Source organism: Actinia tenebrosa, unplaced genomic scaffold (assembly GCF_029948245.1).
Source record: "Actinia tenebrosa isolate PJP-AT-01 unplaced genomic scaffold, QUT_ActTen_1.0 PGA_scaffold0__85_contigs__length_37466705, whole genome shotgun sequence".
Lineage (NCBI taxonomy): Eukaryota > Metazoa > Cnidaria > Anthozoa > Actiniaria > Actiniidae > Actinia > Actinia tenebrosa.
Window position 1 is genome coordinate 8471990 of NW_028292569.1, and position 21794 is coordinate 8493783.

General features: G+C 38.3%; 1 protein-coding gene across 8 annotated transcripts in view; it reads right to left on the minus strand.

Annotated features, from left to right (window-relative positions):
* LOC116295494 (A disintegrin and metalloproteinase with thrombospondin motifs 6) overlaps nucleotides 1-21794 on the minus strand; it is a 40754-nt gene that overhangs the window by 9314 nt on the left and 9646 nt on the right. For 6 of the 8 annotated variants that reach the window (XM_089028862.1, XM_089028852.1, XM_089028846.1 and 3 more), the window contains 22 exons: nucleotides 19206-19267; nucleotides 15112-15140; nucleotides 14686-14752; nucleotides 14077-14393; nucleotides 13329-13491; nucleotides 12219-12409; nucleotides 11314-11400; nucleotides 10433-10566; nucleotides 9317-9333; nucleotides 8473-8578; nucleotides 7733-7861; nucleotides 7042-7198; nucleotides 6156-6251; nucleotides 5688-5830; nucleotides 5051-5117; nucleotides 4396-4477; nucleotides 3873-3994; nucleotides 3069-3192; nucleotides 1878-1967; nucleotides 646-803; nucleotides 364-493; nucleotides 160-286 (listed from right to left, as the gene is read on the minus strand). In XM_089028862.1, the coding sequence (XP_088884988.1) occupies nucleotides 160-286; nucleotides 364-493; nucleotides 646-803; nucleotides 1878-1967; nucleotides 3069-3192; nucleotides 3873-3994; nucleotides 4396-4477; nucleotides 5051-5117; nucleotides 5688-5830; nucleotides 6156-6251; nucleotides 7042-7198; nucleotides 7733-7861; nucleotides 8473-8578; nucleotides 9317-9333; nucleotides 10433-10566; nucleotides 11314-11400; nucleotides 12219-12409; nucleotides 13329-13491; nucleotides 14077-14393; nucleotides 14686-14752; nucleotides 15112-15140; nucleotides 19206-19260 (2591 nt within the window). In that variant the 5' untranslated portion in view covers nucleotides 19261-19267. Of the gene's footprint in view, nucleotides 1-159; nucleotides 287-363; nucleotides 494-645; nucleotides 804-1877; nucleotides 1968-3068; nucleotides 3193-3872; nucleotides 3995-4395; nucleotides 4478-5050; nucleotides 5118-5687; nucleotides 5831-6155; nucleotides 6252-7041; nucleotides 7199-7732; nucleotides 7862-8472; nucleotides 8579-9316; nucleotides 9334-10432; nucleotides 10567-11313; nucleotides 11401-12218; nucleotides 12410-13328; nucleotides 13492-14076; nucleotides 14394-14685; nucleotides 14753-15111; nucleotides 15141-15648; nucleotides 15956-19205; nucleotides 19268-21056; nucleotides 21136-21794 lie in introns of those variants that run through there. The other 2 variants (XM_089028855.1, XM_089028869.1) reach the window with 2 other exon arrangements.

Consider the following 21794-nt stretch of genomic DNA (forward strand, 5'->3'; position numbering starts at 1 on the left):
AAAATGGAAAGATGCCAAAGGATGGAAGAATGGAAGAAAAGACGTATGCAAGTAGTAACGGATGGATGGAAGGGTGATTGCATTGGTGCATGGACGTTTCTATACATATGTACATAAAATAAACAAGGAAGGCATGCATATGCAGCCGATAAAACTTACTCTGCTGGGCAAGCCTGAGTGTTACATGGCTGCCCCATGTGAGGTTTGGATGCTGAATCACACAATGATTCACTAACGTGTGTTTTATCATCAGCACGAATGCAATAAACCCATCGCGTCTTATAACCTGGGGAAAAATACAACAAACTATGAATAAGAAAGAGTTCTAAGGCAAACCTATAGAGGATGAACCTACTAGCTTACCTCCTGCGCACGTGCTGGTACAGCTAGACCAATCAGAGGTATTCCAAACATATGTTGATGGTTGGGACACGTTGGAAGGAGCATAGTACCTGAAGTCAACTCCTCCGTTACGTCCGTGTAAATAAATAAACTTAAATAAAAAAAGAAATTAATTTAAAGCTGACGAATCACACGGCCAACCCGCCAACCCGCCAACCCGCCAACCCGCCAACCCGCCAACCCGCCAACCCGCCAACCCGCCAACCCGCCAACCCGCCAACCATGATATCAAACCATGTTTACCTTGACCAGCAAAGTTTCCGTTGTTGGTCCATCAATATCAAGGATGTCTTTATATAGATTTTCTTCGTGCTTGTAGACTATCATGCTCCCGGCTGCTTTTACCGATGTTGACCAAGAGGGTAATCTTATCAGATATTTTCCTGCCTTATCCTGAATACCTTTTTGAGAACAATAAAAAGTTAAATATTATTGCGAAGGCATAAGGAAGGTGTGCATGTACTACATGTCTTTATGGTGCCGTAATTTCGAGAGCTCTGATCGCATAAATCAAATTATTATTAATTAAACATTAATTTATAATAAATCAAATACTATTATTATACATTATAAGTATCTCAAATTTGATTGGTCGAGAGCCCTCAGCCAATCCCTGATATCTTGTGAACTCCACATGATAAATGTATTATCTGTAGGTTTTCCTACATTCAGTTCATTCAAGGTCACGCTGTGGTAGCTTTGTTTTTATTCATTATGTGTATTTATTTCCAGAATTATGTACAAAAACAATTATTTAAGGAATCCTTAACTTATTGTCATATATTTTATGAAGAATTCTTAAAATATTTCTACATTAAAAATTTTGCGTTTTTCACACTATCATGACGTTCATAATTCTTGTCTCTATAATTTAAAAGTGTTCATGTTAATGTTTTTCCAGTATACAAAATGTATAATAAAGCAATTATTGAATTCGGTATCGCATAATATCGTAAATATCAAGACCTCGGCTGTGTTAACACAGCCTCGGTCTTGATAATTTACAATATCATGCTCAACCTCATCCAATAATTGCTTATTATCAACGGATAACCATTATCATCCAAACTGGTAAGAAATTGTTTACACCCACTATGATCTCGAAAAGCTGGCGATTCTTGGCCTGTATCGAATTAGCAAATCCCTCAGCTTTATGACGGAATCATTTTTAACAATTTTCTATGGAGAATCGCACGATCTCGAGTACAATTCGGAATTTATAGGTACGAGTGATGTTTTGAAGGTTTTCAAAATTGGACGAACCTTTAGGCCACCACGAGTATCTATAAATTCAGAATTTTACAAGCAGATTGTGCGATTTTTTGTTTATAATACACTCCAAAAAATGAGCAACTTAATTGGGACTCTACAGAGTACAAGTTGGGTTGTAATTGTACTCCTCTTGTCCAATCAGAATCGAGTAATTTTGTTGAGTGTATTATAAAAATGTATGTACTATATTACTATTTACCTACCTAACAGATTCCAAGATGCACCTCTTTTCTCGAAATGAGCTTTCATTGTTCCAGGAGGCAATGACTGAATGGTGTCCGCTTTATCCAGTCCTAAAAAAATGAAAAGAGTAGTGTCTATGATATGTGAAATAATAACCTTTTTTACTTTCAACAATATCATCATTAACATCATCATCATCAGCATCATCAACATCATCAGCATCATCATCATCGACATCATCAGCATCATCACCACCATCACCATCATCATCATAAACATAATCATCATCATCAACATCATCATCATCATCAACATCATCAACATCATCACCACCATCACCATCATCATCATAAACATCATCATCATCATCAACATCATCATCATCATCAACATCATCAACATCATCAACATTATCAACATCATCCACATCATCAGCATCATGAACATCATCAGCATCATCAACATCATCAACATCATCCACATCATCAGCATCATGAACATCATCAGCATCATCAACATCATCAACATCATCAGCATCATCAGCATCATGAACATCATGAACATCATCATCATCATCATCATCAACATCATCATCGTCATCATCCACATCATCAACATCATCATCAACATCATCATCAACATCATCATCAACATCATCAACATCATCAACATCATCACCATCAACGTCATCAACATCATCATCAACATCATCATCAACATCATCATCAACATCATCATCAACATCATCATCAACATCATCATCAACATCATTAACATAGAGCAGCTTTTGTATGACTGTGATTAGCTCATCACGGCACGAACTCGTGACATGGTAATGAATAGACCAATCACATTACACGAGAATTTACTCTCCATCCAATAAAATACACAGAACATAATATAAACACGGCGTGAACACGGTCACGCCAAAAAAAATCGATCAGTCAATTAAAATTCTAGAAAACATCACATTACGGCACTGAGCTTTTCACAGTCATACGAAGACTGCTCTATTAACCATCACCACCACCACGACCACGACCACGACCACGACCACGACCACCACCGCCACCGCCACCGCCACCGCCACCGCCACCGCCACCGCCACCGCCACCGCCACCGCCACCGCCACCGCCACCGCCACCGCCACCGCCACCGCCACCGCCACCGCCACTATCGTCATCCATTATTAGTACTAATATTGTACTGACCCCATCGTCTGTGTTGTTTCGTATATTCGCCAGTAATGAGGGCACACGAGGAGCCATCTCCATTGCATATCCCACAGCGGTCAAGCCTAGCAGTTGAGTCTAGCACATAATCACAGCCTACGGTCTAAAACAGGGTTGTTGGATTGTTATTTATATTAGATTACTAATCGCAAAGATATTTGGTTTACAACAGGCAAAATACTAATAGAGGTTTTGCACCATCACGTGACAGCAGCCATGTTACATGGCAGGAACAATACAACGTTTTACATGAGAAATAATTCAATTCCCAAGAGCAAAAGGATTTTATCATTGTTCTGACATCTAATCACAGGCAGCCCAAGCTGTATTATAGGCGCTGGTACGTGTGCAAGCTTCTATTTCTGTACTTCACAAAATGTACTTCTTGCCATTCTCATGTAATAAATATCATTTACGCAGAGAAAGGTTTTCCTATGATCAAGGAAATGGATGATGAGGGGGCCAGGATAACAAAGAAACAGTACTTAAGATTTTGAAGGACATAATTTAAGTAATTCTTAATTATTTAATTATTCTGGACATTTCAAATTTTCACCTGCCCCCACCCCCCCCCCCCCCCTTGCCATACAATATGAACGCAGCCTAAGGTAAGAGAATTTAATTTCTATGAAAACATAAAATTTGTATCACAAGCATTCTAATTAAATTTCGATCCCTTATTTTCAAAAAATCAAGTTAAAGCCTTCCTTAAGGTCGCTTAATGTTAACCTTAATGCAAACGAAGAAGCACATTTTGATTTTTTAAATTTAAATCTCACGTACCCTGCATGTTGCATCGATGCATACGTCAAACACTCTTCTGTCAGGATGACATCTTGTTCCATCAGCAACTTTGCCATAATAATAGAGTAGGGATCCCTTGATGCATCTAAGATCACAGGACGCTGCAGGGAAAACAGATCATTATTGATCCTTTTTCTCAGGATTACAGTCTCAGCCCGCTGAGAAGCCTTAGTTTTCGTATGACAATGAAAAGTGCCGTATGCTTGCCTTGTTGAGACTGTGATGTTTTCGAGAATTTTGATTGGCTGTTTTTTTTTTTCTCGCGCAAAGTATTTGTTTGTGGTGTTGATAGTGCTGTGACTTTGGCGTGACCTTGGCGTGACCATGTCCGCGCCGTGTTCATGCCGCCATGTTTCGGGTATTTAATTGGATAGATAGTAATTCTCGCACAATCATGATTGGTAAGTATGCATGCTAGTATGGGAGGCACGGATGGTGTGCGCTGCTAATAAATGCGCCGCCGTCTCACCAATGTCACGTATCTGGAAGTTTGTATACTCACAAGAAGAATGGTAAGGAACTGTTTCAGAATTTTTGGCCTTGCATTGTGTTTCACGTAATGTGGGTGTGTTTGGAGGACAAGGCTGAAATAGAGAAAGAATATTTGTAAATTACTGTTCGAGAAGAGAGAGGCAGAATTGGCCTAAAGACCCTGACAAAGGGTGCGAGCATTTGACCCGACATTTTGCCAACATTTGTTGGGTCAAATGTCGGGACCGTATGTCATGTTGAGTAAATGCTGCGTCAAATGTCGAGTCAAAGTTTTGACTAAATGTTGGGTCAAATGTCGGGTCAAAGTATTGCTAAATGTTGGGTCAAATGTCGAGTCAAAGTTTTGACTAAATGTTGGGTCAAATATCGGGTCAAAGTGTTGCTAAATGTCGGGTCAAATGTCGGATCAAAGTGTTGCTAAATGTCGGGTCAAATGTCGGATCAAAGTGTTGGCTTAATGTTAGTTTAACTATTGGGTCGGTTTGTCAGGGCCTTGAGTAGCGGCTGTCCTCATCGCGGCTCTCTGCATAGTAGCCGTCTGCATGGTGCCTCTCTGCATAGCGGCCCTTCTTTTCGTCTTCTCCTCTTTTTCGCCCGTTTATGTATAGGATTTTCACAGAAACCAGGGAGAGACCTGCTCCCTTTTCCAAAACTTATGTCAGTACCTCTGGATTACAAATTCTCCAGTGTCCGGATTCGCTTCCTTCACATGGATCGCCACCATTCTGAGGTCTGAAAAGAAATCCAAGTTAATTTCTAAAGTCCTGTTAACGCCAGCGTTGTGATAATGATCGTGATACACTTCTTAATAGCTTGGATGTAAGTTTTTGCATTACATGCCACACATACACGTGTACAAGCATTAAACAAAGAGATGATACTTTAGGGAAAGACACGTGGTCTAAAACTGGGGGAACATTACGCTCAAGCTAAATATACCCATTGTGGCCGCCATATTGGTTGATATAGCAGAAAATCCCATCATGCAGTCTATCAAGTTCGACCAATAGACCAAATCCACTGCTTTCTCATTTCAGACCGTGTGTTGTACCCTAGAGTAATATTTTTTTAATTTAGCGGTTGCAAATGAGAAAAACACATGAACATGGATACACTCAAACAAAAAATCTGTTTCTCAAAAGAGTAACACATGGTCTGTAATGGGGAAAACATTACACCCAAGCGGAATTGGTCCATTAAAGATGGCTCATAACCAGTAAAATCCATTTGAGCACAATGAAAAGTATAATTTTTGATTATCTATCATCTATTATCTATTATCTTTATTTAGTAGGTCCTTACGGTGGATTGCTGCAAGTTCTTGTACGGTGTTGCACACCCCCTCCACACGTTTGACTACACTTCGTGTATGTATCAGACCAAGCACTCCAGGCACCATTGACGTATGGACTTCCATTATCAACACATTTCCCTTCGACACACCACTGATAAATAAACAAACAAACAAATAAATAAACAAAAGGACTAGTTATGTATATTTCGTATATTTGGGAAAAAATCCGATGCGAATAATAGGAATTACCCCTATTAAGATCTCTTATAACTCGAGAACCAAGTCGGTGACCCCTACTTTTTTCCCGCTTTTTTGAATAAGCCACTGAAGCTATTTAAATGACTAGATTAAAAAAAAAATTCTTGTATGAATTCTTTCTGTCCTGTACTATCTTAAATACTAATTTTCAGGCCAATTGTCAGTTAACTGTTAAACCATTCCGTAAATCAGTGACACGTAACGTATATTGTACTTACGTTCCTAGCACCACATGAAGTTCCACTCAAAGGTGCAGCGGCGTAGCTGTGACAATACACATAATCTACTGTACAGAAGAGAGCTTTGCAGTTACCCTGGAAAGATAGAAATACTATCAAGTTCCAAGTTATATGAAATATGAAAAAGAGAGCCAATATTATTGCCCTTCATAAATAAAGGCAAGGTCAAGGTCACCCAAATGAAATAAAGAACGAGGACAAGCATTGCAATTTGTACTAATAGTAAAGTCATCACACTTATTCCTCTGGAAAAAACAAACAAGCAAACAAAACAAAACAGTAGCTCAAATTTTTTTGAGTGGTCTACTGTTATGAAATAGAATCTGAAATTGGCATTAAAAGGTCACGTGACCCACGCCCTTCAAACGATTGGTCTTTTTATTTCTGGGCTTCATTCTGACACAAGTTGAGTGCGTCTTATCGATGATGCAACGTGTTTGAGCAAAAGGCCTATTCCTATGAAGATCCAACATCAACACATCTGCCAAGGCTTGACACGAACCCTTCACTAAAATAATTTTAACACCTGCAAGTAATTCACCTTCTCAACCATCATAGCCATGGAATACCTTCCAGCTGAGCGGCATTGCGAAGCAGGGCCTATATATTTAGTAGTTATGCGCATATTGACAACAGTGTCCAAAATTATAAGAATTTTAAACGACCAAGAAGTAGATTGCCAATCAATAGACCTCCTTGGCTCCGGCGTAATGCTTTCCCATTTAAGACTACGTTTCATTCCCTAGAGTATCATTGATTTGCTTAACATTACGTATTACGGGCCGAGAAGGTCTATAGTTAGATTATTGTTGATCAGCTAGAGGACTGACAGTATGTATCGACGTAAAGAGGGATATGGACTTACTGATTCTTGAGGGCATCGACGCCAGGTCGATCCATACTGGTATTTACACTGAATATCACCATCGTTCACTTCGCCCGGAAGTTTGCCAAGGATCGAGATGGGTAGAGCGGGACGATCGGTGGGTGGTTTGTCCTTTAAACAATATGACATAGGGCCCCTATTTTATATAAAATGATAAATGCATTTTGAGGTCATAAAGGAAAATAAAATCACGGGATAATAAAAGAAAAGCCATCAAAAATGCAGTGTTTTTGCAAATTTAGTTGAGTCGAGTTTGGGACTTGATAAAATACAGTAAATGTATGAACACATCAAGTCCATCCTTGACATGGAGTCATTGCTTCATGGTCACTCAAGCGAATTTGCAAAAGGACTATGATTTTGATAATAATAATAATAATAATAATAATAATAATAATAGTAATAATAATAATAATAGTAATAATAATAATAATAGTAATAGTAATAATAATACATATATTTTTCTTTATAATTTCACAGACGACTAAATTAAAGCAAGAGCGTTGATCACACCTTTATATTTTAAATTTTGCTTGTTCTACTTAGCCTAGCTCATTTTCTTAGGTTCTGAATACAAATATTTCATAAGATAGATTTTTTCAGATTTAATTTCCATAAAAAGGGATTTTCTTTGGTTGGATGCTGGTATAAAGAGACTGACCATATCTACCTCAGATAATTTTGGACCGTATTTTTGCTACAGTTGGACCATCTAAACATCTCAGGACCTCCTACCACAGAAGTGCTCATTATGTTACCAGGAGGGCACGAATTGGCTCCATCATGACCCAATCCCATGCTGAAATACAATTGGTTAAAAGAATCACTCTCATGCTGAATTACAATTGCGTTAAAAAAATCACTCCCATGCTGAGATACAATTGGTTGAAAGAATCACCTTTATCTATCCAAAGAATCGCCCTTGTTTGTTCAGAGAAAGACTAAGATCAAACGTCGATCTACACATGAGCCGAACCTAATGACATTAAAGAAGACCGCCTTGTTATCCATTGTTTAATTAGGTTTGGCTCATGTAAAGTTCGTTTGACCTGAGCCAAAGAGTAGTAACGACACGAGCTGGGCGCGAAATAGAGGAGCTCACTGATTTTGCCCACAAACTTAGTTGCACTATCCTTGCCATCACGAGGCTGTTAAATGAATCAAACTTCCTGAAACCTGCAAATCATATCGCTTAACAAATGGGTAGAGTGGATAGGTAGAGTGCATACCATATATCCGTGAAAAAGTCTAGTAACAAAATTGTACAAATTATTGTTTTGCAGGTCTACTATCAGGGCAACTGATAGTAGAACTGAACTTAGTAATTGGTGCAAATTTGTGCATTTTTTTCACAAAGTTATTCACGGATAGATGTTATGCGCTCTAAGATGATGAGATAGCTGAACTTACTTATGACCAATTTCATGACTTAATTTGTATGCGGTTTGGAGTCCCATGTCAGCTGCAATGGACGGAGCGATGCGAACAACACACAAGCCACTCAACAACCCCAGACCTACAACAACAACAAGAATTAGAGAGAGGGCTGTTAAATTTGGTTATCTTAAATATGTATTACAAATATTACATTTCTTAAATATGTATTAAATATATTACATTTCATTTTATATCATATATATTATAACATTTGATATGGAATGGTATTATAAACAATCCGGGGCACCCTGCTGCACATCTACTTCCACCTAAAAGAACTAGAATTTTACGGTCAAGAAGCCACAATTACACCTAATTGAAAAAACGTTGCAGGGTTCAAAAAAAGGTTTTATCATCAAAGCTAAGACCGAAGGGGAGCATGGCAAGAAAAACAATTATGCTAATTTCGTGCGTATTGCAGTTTTCCCTTCCTGTGCACATCTTATGCATCATGGCTTTGGCATGTTGTTAATCTAGGTCGACCGACTTTGCTCTACTGTGCATTTTTACATGTCTATATGCAAATATAATACACATTTCGGAGTACCTAAATTCCTTTTCGGTCTTAGCTTCGATGATGATGACATTCTCGAACCCGACTACGTTTTTTCAATTAGGTGTATAAGGTTTGCACTCCAAGTAACAGGTAAGATGCAGCATGCACGATGCAAAAAAATAGCGTTTTTGAAATAGCTTTGCTGATGCTTGTAGTATTAATTTAAATGGAAAAAACGCACAGAACTAGAAAGATGGTAACAAAAGATTCACTAATATTACATCTTTAGGCACATTTTCACATTTCGATATCAAATCTTACCTATCAAGCTTCCGCCTCTGTATTGACATGAAAAATAGTAAATCAAGTAAGTAAGCAAATGTATTTATTTATTGACAACGTTACAAATTAAATTACAATGGTTGTTGACTCGAAAGTCTTAATAGAGTGGTTTTCACAAACCCGTGAAAAACATAGTAGCCTAATAGAAATTAGTAGACCCTAATTCCATTGTGTTCTTTTGTTTTCATTTCACTATTACACACACTAACTATACACCTATTTCAAAACACATTGTCGTCGCCAAAGGCGATAGGCGATAGGCCATCATTCCGAGACGGAAATGGTTTCGTTAAATACAACCTGATCGAATCAGTCTCAACACTAAGGTCCATGTTCTTGACGGGAATAAGGAGCAGAAACACAAGTCATTCCAGTTATTCTTGGATCTTGAAATTACCTATCTCCTATTGCTTTTCGCTTTTAGCCTATCGCCTATCGCCTATCGCCTTTGGCGATGTCAACGTTTTTTGAATTAGGTGTATGTTATACGTTTAATGGGTTATTGAAAATCACTCTATTTGGACAACCACACACATCCTATATTATTATTCATTGATATAATTAACTTATTATACTTTTATTTATCTATATTATTGTATTAACTCATAGTATGATATAAATCATGTACATATGCGTGTGAATAACAAAAAAGACCCACAACCTAATAACAGCTTGTCAGTTTTAAAAATACATTTTTTATGGTCAGTAGATCGACTCTTCCACCACCATTCTATCTATATATTTATCCCATCACTTATTGCAGAGGGATTTTTACGGCAACATGCAACATGCAACATGCAACATGCAACATGCAACATGCAACATGCAACATGCAACACGCAACATGCAACATGCAACATGCGACATGCGACATGCAACATGCAACATGCAACATGCAACATGCAACATGCAACATGCAACATGCAACATGCAACATGCAACATGCAACATGCAGTAGTACAACAGTGCAACATCAAAAACCGATGCAAGACCGATGCAACATGCATCAACCCTTTTCAAAATGGCTTTACATACACACATATATTACACTAGATAATATTTGCGTTATATTTGCCATTCTCGTAAACGTCTTACTTGTGAATAAGTGATATCGCGTCAAAAGGTGGAGGCGTGTTACTCCCGTCAGAGGGCGCTGGATATTGTTTGTTGGTCCAACGTATTAAAGTGTGTATCTTGACGCTTGCGTTACTCGTAGAAGGTGCACCGAACTAAACACCATCGAAAAAGCAAAGGGGTCGATTATGAGAGTACCATGCAAACAGTGCCTGTTTTCCTTCCCCTCTGTAAGGCTGAGCGGCAGGTTGGTCCCTGCTGACCTACAGCAGAACGTAGGGCAGAAGAACTCTGCATGGAGGTTATGCTGAGAGGCACTTCTCCTGCAGTAAAAGGCGGGCGAGAAAACAGGGCATTCTCTTGTGGGAAGATGGGAGTAGAAGGGGGAAACAACTGAGGTGATATTGGATAATTATCTGTATTTGATCAAACCTTTCCTCTATTCCCCTATTTAAGTTTGGCAAATAAATAGAATCCACAGACTGTCTTTACATTGGGCGAAATGTTTTACCATTTCAGAAACCTTGTCACTCCCTAGAATATATATATTTTTTGTTTCAAGGTTGTGCATGAGAAGACATATGAATGTGGATACAACTCAAAAAAATATTATTATCGATAGAATTGAACGTGGTCTGAAATGGTTTTTCATTTACACCCAAGGTAAAGAGAGTCTCACCCGGAAACTGCTAGGAATCAGGCCCAGAAAGACGCCCGCAAACACGGAGAAACACTCAGCATATGAAACTCAATGTGGAGGCTCTTCCAGCAACAAAATCGTTATACCGCGTTGTTAAATTTGAAGGTTTGACGGAAAACGGCTAACGTCGAACTGCAAAGTTTGGAGTTTGCAGGGGTAGCAAGAACCACATCGTACTTATGGTCTAGAATATCCTACCTACCTCATCATTGGTGAGAATGAATATCTTGTTAATGACGATGGCCACTTTTTGTTCGCCAAAAGAGTCGTAATGAAAGATTCCATTCATCTGCAAACAATAATATATTTAAGTTTAAAACCGAAATAATTTAAGGATGTAGACCCTTGAGAAGATTGGAAAAGTCTGTGGAACTCGTAGAAAAACTCTTGAATCAAGAGAGAGAGAGAAACATGACAAACTCTACTCGATCAAATGTTATGCCGAGTCTATAGGAATCAAGCTGGCCCGAGACCAAAGAAGTGAGAGGCAATAGACCCCTTCGCGGTTCCCTGCGCCATCTTGAAAGGTAGCTGGGACTTAATTGCATCGAAGTGAGACGAACGTTGAGCTTGCAATGATAGAGACCTCTTTAACCCCATGAACAATTATTCAGTATAAGTCTCTATCAGTACAAGCTCACCGTTCGTCTCGCTTCGAAGCAAAGGCCCGGCTACCTTTCAAGATGGCGCAGGGAACCGTGAAGGGGACTATTGCCACAATTGATTCTTAATTCACCTTTTCGGCGCTTGCATTCACGTAGTGTAAATGGTGCTACGGTCACCGAAAAGTTCGGACAGTGATTGTTCTCGAATTTCCGTACGAATGTACTGACTTTTGAATAGATTATTCACTTGGTTTTAATAAGCTCTCTAAATACAAGCAAAATATCACTTTTCTAACTGAATTGGAAGTTTTTTTTTAACTAAAAAAGTCCATTTGAATTTTCCTTTTAAAGTCAGTGAATTTGTATGGTATGAGAATCCGAGAACAGTCTCTTTTGTGACCGTAACACTATTTATACCACGCGATGGCTAGCGTCGAAAAGGTGACTTGTTGGGAGCTTGATAGACTACTTTGATGGGTTATACTGAATGCTATTTACTTACAATGTTACCGATCGTCAGCAGATAATCAGCAGTATATGTATCATTGTTTCCATGGATTGCTTTGACCTGTTGATCTGCCACCATCCCCAGCTCTAGATATCGTTCAGTGAAGTTAACGGCCGGGTCATTTTCGTCGTTGACTCGTTTGCTCTGGACCACACGTTTCTTTAAGCCTTTTATATTTTTAACAGCTGTTAAAGAAATATATAATAAGGGACACTTCTCAAAAGTATCGTGGATGCGGGGCTAACATGAAAAAATAAAGAAAATCACACTTTTTCTCGGCGGAATTTGTGGCATTTCTTTTGTATTTCCATGTTAGTCTCTTATTCAAGACAATTTTATGAAAGGTCCATAAATTTTCGGCGAAGTAATGAAGTTTGGAGAACTTCTTACGGGGCTTCGAGACTCTTGGGACACAACTGTACGGGCTTCTTGCCTTTCTGGCAGCGATCAAGTTAGTCACATTAGTTCCCAATCTCGTACCCAGAGCCCTTATTTCTTACTGCGCATGCTCGACGAAATAATTGGTCTCTGGAAAACTCCAATATTTCCTGTCCTGTGATTGGTTCTCGAGAACAAAGGAAGATACCGGAAGTAAAAATTACACTACTAGGGAAAATAAACAAGATGGCGTCTCGAATTAAGTACACCAAAAAAGCCTGTAGGGCCGGATTTTTCAAAGTTTTGCCGGTTTTGTAATGGAAATTGTATTGATGTCCATCCAATAGATATTTTCGGAGTTAATTTAACTGAAAACCATCTTCAAAACCTAATTTTCCAAGCGCAAATTCACATGCTCGTTGAACATCGTCCGCCATTTTGAATTTACCTAGTCTGTCATAATGCGCATGTGCGAGAAACCCAGAATCTGGGTCTTCCGGTTTGGAGTTTTCCAGAGCCCATTTATTTCGTCGAGCATGCGCAGTAAGAAATAAGGGCTCTGGGTACGAGATTGATTAGTTCCTAGCCTCCTACGCAGACATTCTTAGTGTCTGTCACGCAACGTTTTGGGGAGGGAAACATTGCGTGACAGACCCTAAAAATGTCTGCTTAAAGAGGCTTACTAGTTCCTAGTCATGGTTAAGTTTAGGCATAGTATATTATTACCATCATCAATAGTTAGAACGGGGCTGTCTTCCGATGGTCCTCCTAGGTCGTACTTGTAGATGATATGGGCAGCGCTGTGCTTATTTCTACGGACTTTCTTCGCTATGCGATGAGGAAGAGGGTGAAGGAAGTAGGCATCATCACGCAGTTTTATCATCCCTGTCTGAAAGCATAACAAAAAGCCGATCAATAAAATGGAAGTCTTTTAAAATTAATAGATGTAATATATTTCTTTAAATTGGGCCTATGTTTTCTCATTTCACACCACGTGTACGTCATTCTATTGAGAATAGATGCACCGATCCCGGCTATGCTGGAGTGTCCACCCAAGCAATGGACACTGGGTAGTTTTCCGAATGGCATACAGAAGTCCGACCAAAAAAACTCGAATTCATAAGATTTTTTAGTAGTTATCAAGTATTATATTTTCTTAATGTGCTTTTAGAATGCACTGATTCAAAGACAGGCATTTACATTAGGAATCGGATTCTGTTCCAAGCTGTATAGCAAAAGCACATTTCAGCTAGTCCAGTGTAGCAACAGCAACTAGGAAGGTAGAACAATGAATGCGGGATCGGGGTATAAATTAAGATTCTGTTTCACTTGTATCCAAATTTAGGTGTCTTCTTGTGTGCAGTCGTTAAACAAATAAATTGGTCTAAAATGGTCTAAAATGGGAAAACATTATGCCCAAGGTAAAGAGGTTTATTCGAAAAAAAATTAATATGAAAGTAAGATGTATTCTTACCAGTGCGCCATGGTTGGTGATAGCCACAGATGATTCAGGATGATCCCTGACTTCTCCCAGATAGTGCGTACTAGGACTTATTCTTGTCTTTTTTACTTTGCCATCTGCATGTGACTCTACTTCTAGTCCTGGTTTGATCAGATTCTTGTTCTTCCGCAGACTCAGGTGGAGTGTTTTACCAAAAGCGTTTAGTGAATAGTGATGTCTGTCATCTGCTTCTACTTCACGTCTTGTACGATGCTTACTGCGCAAGTCATAAGTGACGAACTCCCCCGCGTGAGAGGACTGGTACGGGTGAGTGACGTCATATTCTGGAACTAAGAAGTCAATACAAATGTACTATGTTATCTTGAGCAGTATTCAAAGAGGGCACACGGCACACGGCACACGGCACACGGCACACGGCACACGGCACACGGCACACGGCACACGGCACACGGCACACGGCACACGGCACACGGCACACGGCACACGGCACACGTAGTGCAGCAATAAATGGTCTTCCTGTCAGGATGTAGGACATTGCACGGCCACGGCCACGGCCACGGTAACGATAACGGTACATCACATCTATGCTGTTGGCAGTTTTTCAGCCAACATTTTTATTACCTTGGTCATGGTTTTCGACGCCGAAATACTTCTGAAGTTCCCTCTTTGTCATCAAATGATGAATCGTCTAAAATGCACAACAATATTTGTATATATCAGAGAATGAAAACTGTGTAAGGAAAAAAACATTTGATAATCTAGTGCTAGCTAAATGATGACGTTTTCAGTGACTGTTCACTAGTAACGTACAAAAACAAATATAAATATTCAAACAATAATATTTTCAACACGTGTTTTCAACGGCATGAGTGAATAATTTTTATTTGTGAATTCGTTGCAAGGTTATTTACGTTAAAATCCAATATCGATAGATCAATGTGCACAGGCTGGCTTAAATGTGACCGGGGGGGGGGGGGGGGGGGGGGGGGGAGAATTTGACTTCACTGATACAATTGCGTATAAGGGATACCTTGGCTCACATCTTACCTTTGAATTGATGGTTTTGCAGAATACACCTGAAACAAAAGAAAATGTTATCTCAAGGAAGCTAATTAAAAGCACTCAGGACGTCCAAAAGCTAACATTATAGTCACGCCAATGATCCGTGCGTGACCCTCTCTTCACCGGAAATACGTCATGAGTAGAGGCGCCGCAATGACCTAATAGGTCGGACGATGAGGGGAAAATATCATGTGAAGCATACGAAGAATATGGTCAAAGTGTTAAGTGTAGTTCTATGGATTGTCAGACTAAATGTTTCCTCCCATCAAAAAGTAGCTACAAAGAGGATGCAGTCGTAAGAAGACTTTGCAAAGACGCAGTTATTTGAGCACACTTCGGGAAACTGCGAAAAATGTGGCTGAAAATTGGAGTTACTTCAAAGAAAATCCTATATATGTCATCCCCGGCAAATTCGATGTATTTTATTTTCGTTGACTCAGCAGACAAAAAAAAAAAAAAAAAAAAAAAAAAAAGGATTAAGGATTATGATACTTGGGAAATAGTGAAAACTGAGTTACTTACAAGTGAAAATGAGACAAAATGTAAGTTGGATCCCCATTCCTTGCTCCGTATATATGTCAAATACTACGTAAGTTGATAAAGTAATTCACCGTCTTAGTATTTGTACATGCACGAACGATATCGTTAGAATTTCTTCGATAGTATCAACGTTATATACTCAGATGATATACTGATTTTTATTTCACAATCGATCTCGGGCTCGTTCTTTTATAAGCATGTTTAGTACTGATGACTTCACCCGCATCTAGGTAGTACAGGATGTGAGGAAGATCCGGGCTTGCAAAACACGCACAACAACACACGCTTTAGACCACCAAGTAAATGACTCAATCAAACAGACGAATTCTGATTCAATGGGATGACTCATTTGAGAGGAAGGGGTGTGCAAGACCAAGCTTCTTTGCGATGATCAGAAAGCAGGCGGTAGTTTACTCTTTTGCTTATCTATGACGTCAGTACCGATGACTGATCACATCTATTCAGTTGTAGTCACTGACTTGACCTTCCGTAAATGGAGCACAAATCGACGTACAATCGAAAGGGATCTTTTGATTAACTTCATCCTCTATTAAGCGGGCACCCTTTAGTACACAGATTCTACCTAGGATAATAACTCCCATATTTAACATATTGTTATGCAACTCATTTCGGAAATGATTTGTTCACTTGATTCTTCAAGTCCAGCATGTTTAGTTTAGTAGGCCGAGACTGTTTTGACTTAGATATCTACTCATGTAGCTTCCTGTTCTTCAAACCTCTAGACATTCAAACCACCAAGGTTAAACTTGTCTAGATACGTGATGTAATAGAATCTCAGATTAGTTTGTACCTGACTATATAAGGACGAGCCATTTAGCTATTTTTACGCATTCAATCTTGTAATTCGGGTTGTACTGGGAGGTACAGACCTAATGAAGGACAATGGCCGAGTTAGGAATCCCGACTGACAGCCACACCGACTAAGGAAAGTCCTTCTGGTCAACATGGCTCTGCTTGTTTAGTTAGATCTGACACTCAACTTGTAGGTAACGTTTAAGACAAGGTTGAATAAAACGAGCTCCACAGAACAGGAGAGCCCTCGCGTACCGTAGTCTTACACACAACTCTATCAAGCGGACCCACCTCGGATAATGACCAAAACTTTCTTCCCTTATTTACTCTATATGCGGAACATTTGTACAACAGAAAGTTCACACATTTATTAATTGAACACTACCTCGAAAAATGACCAAGATTTCGTCAGGCAAGGACTAGGTTGCTACGCAGACGTTCATAGGGTCTCTCACTCAACGTTTTTTTTCGAGACCGACTCGTAAGAACTTCTGCGTAGGAGGCTTTTACTCAGTATTTTTTGCGGTAGAAATTTCTTTCAGATAAGAAGTCACTAATAACTGGCTTAATATTTTCAAAGAAGTGGATCAATTCAGGATTAGAAATCTTTGCTGGAGATCAAATAGTTCATCCCGGCCACATGAATAACGGCTTTATTTACTGCACGAGACATAGACCGCGCGCCGACATGACTTTAATCACGCAAGATCGCTTGAGAAAATTAAACTTGATGAGTTAGCCCGCGCTGAAAAGTGCTCGTATCAGTATGCGTATCAGGCTGTGTATCGACATCAGACTCGACCGTTGCTCCGTTCACATGTATCGGGATACTTTTGATAACGGATTTTTTCTCGATGAGCAAGGATTGCCCTTGAAAACGATATAGAACAGTTTTTGTATGACTGTGAAAAAGTCGATGCCGTATGCATGCCTTGCCGTGACCGTGATGAATTATCGTGTAATGTCTGGCGTATGCCTTGCAGTGTGACCACCGTGCCGTGAGCTTATTACACCATACGATCTAACAGCTCTATGTGGACGGGCAACACTACTCGTGGACAAAAAAAAACTTTTAAAACGGGATAAAAAAATCCTGATTGTTCTTGCTACACATTTTCGAAACTCAAGTATACTTTTTCAAAACAGATAGATCATAACGTTTAGTCAAATCCAACTAGTGGTCTAACATCAATACTGCGCTCTGATTGGATGAGCTATTACTAAACTATAAGTATAGCCGACTAGCAGCAAAAAGTGCCGGCATTGAAAGCCAAAACTTTAAATTTAAATTTGAATTTAATTCAAAACTTTCCAACTATATATTTGACTGAATAGTTGGATTTAACTAAAACATTTGTCTTCTCGCCCTCCTGGCCTATATGCGGTTAATAGCCCTTTCGGGCTAGAGGACTAATTGACAGAGATATGAAATAAAGGTCAAGGTTTGTAACGATAACAACCAATTAACTTCGTTTAATTTTTAATAAACCTCTCGAAATAGATCATTTATTGTCATGGAAAATACGATATCGTAAAAATTATCTTATCTTACCACTGATACTTGATGGCTATATTTTTCATCTTCGGCTTTCAACGTTTCTTCGCGTGTAATAGTCACATTTAAATTAGCTGTCCTTACAGCTTTAATGAGTTTTGCAACCAACAAATCCCTTACTTACTAATTAAATTGACCGAACGAAGCCGCTATCATTAAAACCTACACGGAAACGAAGACATAGATGGAATATGGTTCACCCTTGACCTGACCCTGACCCTAGAGGGTGGGAAAGGAAAAGATCTGAAGTTCTGATTATCTTCTTTCAATTCTGACCGTGTTTTAAGTTATTTAATTGCCGTAAAGCTGGAGAAAATTACACTGAATCAAATGAAATGAAAACTTAAATTGGCATTGTAATTACTGAGTCACTTCTGAACTGACTTTAGACACCCTTTTTATCGTTTCAGAAACCAAGTTCAAGAACTTTAAATGTCCTTTTTACGAACTAAAATGAAGATTTCCTTACTTCCTTACAATTACTTATAGATAACGTGAAAACTTTCATCACTTTAACTTATTTGTCCCAGAAGTTGTGTTATTTTTGCTTCCTATTGCCGGATATTGCAGGGATATCCTTGTTAAGACTATTAACAAACAAAGGATAACTACATTTTGAACCACAGCTAGACTGGGTATTATTCAAAAACAACAACAATAATAATTAAAACAACAACAACAACAACAAAAAAGACACACACACAAACTGGAGAACAACAATAAACTGCTTCTATAATAAATTTAAATATCATAAGATTTAGAATCTAATTTTAATCCCTTCTTAAATAAACAATGTTTTTTGGGATGTATATAATTATCGCACAAAGAAACGGGAACGAAAACTATCAACTATATATAGCAGTGAAATTTAACAATTCGAGAAGTATCACCCGATCCATGGAAACACCTATATATCATGTAGCAAATTACAATTATGTATTGTTGTTATATAAATGGAATTTTTAAAAAACGCTTCTATTTTGAGTCTGATTTTTTTTTCTTTTTCGTAATTAGTTTGTTTTTAGCTTTTATGGGTTTGTCATTTGTACTTTTTGGTGTTGGTGTATCGGTGATAGATTATTAGATTCCTGGATATTTTAAAACATTAAGATGGAAAATAAAAAGATGCTATATAGCGAATGAATAAATAAACAAGCGGTAGAGAGAATACCTGATTGTACCAGTAGTGTGAGTGAGACAGCGATCCAAGCTAGGTAGATACCCATTCTGAAACTGGACAATGGAAAAAGATTACGTTAATATACTAATCAAACTATAATAGGGAACACAAAATTCATTTCTTGTAAAAACATATTTTATCTAGGCGAGTAAAAATCGTTGAAAGGCAGTATATTTCACTCTCCTCTACATACCGTCCTTCCTGCTAGCAAAACACATAATCTCTTTACTCATCAGTTCAAACCTCACACATCGATACATTCATCAATTATCTATTATTTATTCTTAATTTGCAAAATTTTTAGTCATTAGCCTTAGGTTACTAATTGCGTAGCGACCGGAAAAACGCGAGGCTGTCAAGCAAGCAGAGACGAAGGCTCCGCGGATTTTAGTTAGTTATACACTCATCGTCACCACGGTTTAACCTAATCGATTTTAATAAATAAATAGCAAAATAAATAGGACCTAACAGTGGAATTTCCACAGAATGGCTCTTCATCCACTCAAATTTAAATTGGAATTTAAGCGTTGATTTTTTCTCCTTCGAAGCACAGGAGAGAACTACAAATTAGTAAGATCAGTAGACTTCACTATACCGTACATACAAAACTGTGTACTAATTTGTACAATTTTGTACGACACAAAGCTAATCAATCGATAATAACCGATTCTATACTACCAGCTCATTAGATACACCGTGCTGACGTGCCCAATACAGGCCGAAACAGCTGTCCACGGTTTCTAGTTAAGCTGGCTCATTTTTTACGCGACTTGAAGTTGTGAAAGGCCCAGTCGTTTCATACAAGGCTCGTAATTTACCTATTACGCATGTTCTTATATGATTTCGGAGCCCACCCCACACGGCTTACCGTCTCATCTATCGATAATAACCGTATTCCCCGATGCTCACAAAATGAATGACCCTAGAAACCTCTTTGCTTTTTATTTATATTTAATGGCCAGAGAAAGGGGCGCTTCTTCGTGTGATTAGTACAAATTGAGCTCGGCTATATTAGTAAAGCCAATTGGACGCAAGGAACAATAATTGCTTTCGTTAAAATCAAGAAGAAGTAAAAATAAAAGAAATTAAGAGAGAATTCTTTTCGTATTCAAGCGGTGAGCGCCAAAAACCATTTTCTTGAAGAAAGGCTGTTGTACACTCTAAAATCTTGTTATTCAGAAAGTTTAACTTGTTTGGAAGTGGAGATGACCGATGAAAGTGGAATCAAAGTGTTAACCCAAAGCAAAAATCTTATTCGAAAATGAGGTTTAGGCCTTCATTTGCTTATTTCCCATACATTTTCTATGAAAAAAAAAAACCTGACAAAGCTATATTCTAACGCAAATGCAACAAAACATCTTTGTACAATTGAAAATACCGCTTCAAACAAGCATTTTATCATAGTACATCAGTTTCTAACTGTTTAAAAAAGGTTTTGAGTGTTAACCCAAAACGAAAATTAGGATCAAAACTCATACGAAGGTCTAGTTTTTGGCGCTTTTGGCCATTATTGCTCATTATTGAAAAACATTTCCTCTTAAAAAAAGTAGCCACGTTGGAGCCGGACACGTCGGCACTGCCATTGATAATTATCGATAATTCATCTATTGCTGGGCAAAGTAAAAATAAAGATTGTAGCTAAGTCTAATTCAATGTAAAGGTGCCAGTCCCATGCAGTGGACGAAATTGTGGCTAAAGTGTTCATATATTGCCTTTTTGTATATAACGAAAATGATGATTTGTTTGTATTATTTGATATAACTAGGTGGTAAATGCTTATAATCACTTCAAAAAGTGACCTAATTATATATGTAATTATATGTCCCATGCATATCAACAAACCTCTATACTTTGCCTTAATAGGATTCCAAGTTGCTGGATATGAGTTTTGAGAATCTAAACTCGAGCTCTAACTCCACTCAACGACCCGTCATCGCTTACTCAGAATTTTTTTTTTCATATTTTCGCGACAGCATATTATCTTGTCCATTACACATCAAACCGGTACCTGCACACTTCCCATGATTGAAAGTTTATATAACAGTTGTAGAAAGTTCTATATTAGTAAAGATTACAGCTGAGGCTGCCGCGGGCTCATACAAAGGTCGAACATTACAAACCAGGACTATTTTACAAGTATATGAGATCTAATTAATCTTGTAGGTCACATAGATACAGTTTTTGACTCAGATAGTCGACGCCTATAAATGAATTCATAATCTTTGAAGCAATAAGAAACCAAACCAAACCAAACCAAACCAAACCAAACCAAACCAAACCAAACCAAACCAAACCAAACCAAACCAAACCAAACCAAACCAAACCAAACCAAACCAAACCAAACCAAACCAAACCAATTACAGAAAGAACAATTTGAATAAAAATGAAACAAAACGTTCAAAACAAGAAAATCGACTGATAAACCAAATCAAACTGAACGAGCAAATGAAAGAAGGCAACGGAGGATCGAGAATAGAAAGCCGATTACTGTAGACAGGGCCCTTGAAAAAAATTGTTACTTCTATTATGAATGTATTATATATTAGTACAGGAATATTCTTACCACTGCATGTCTTGATC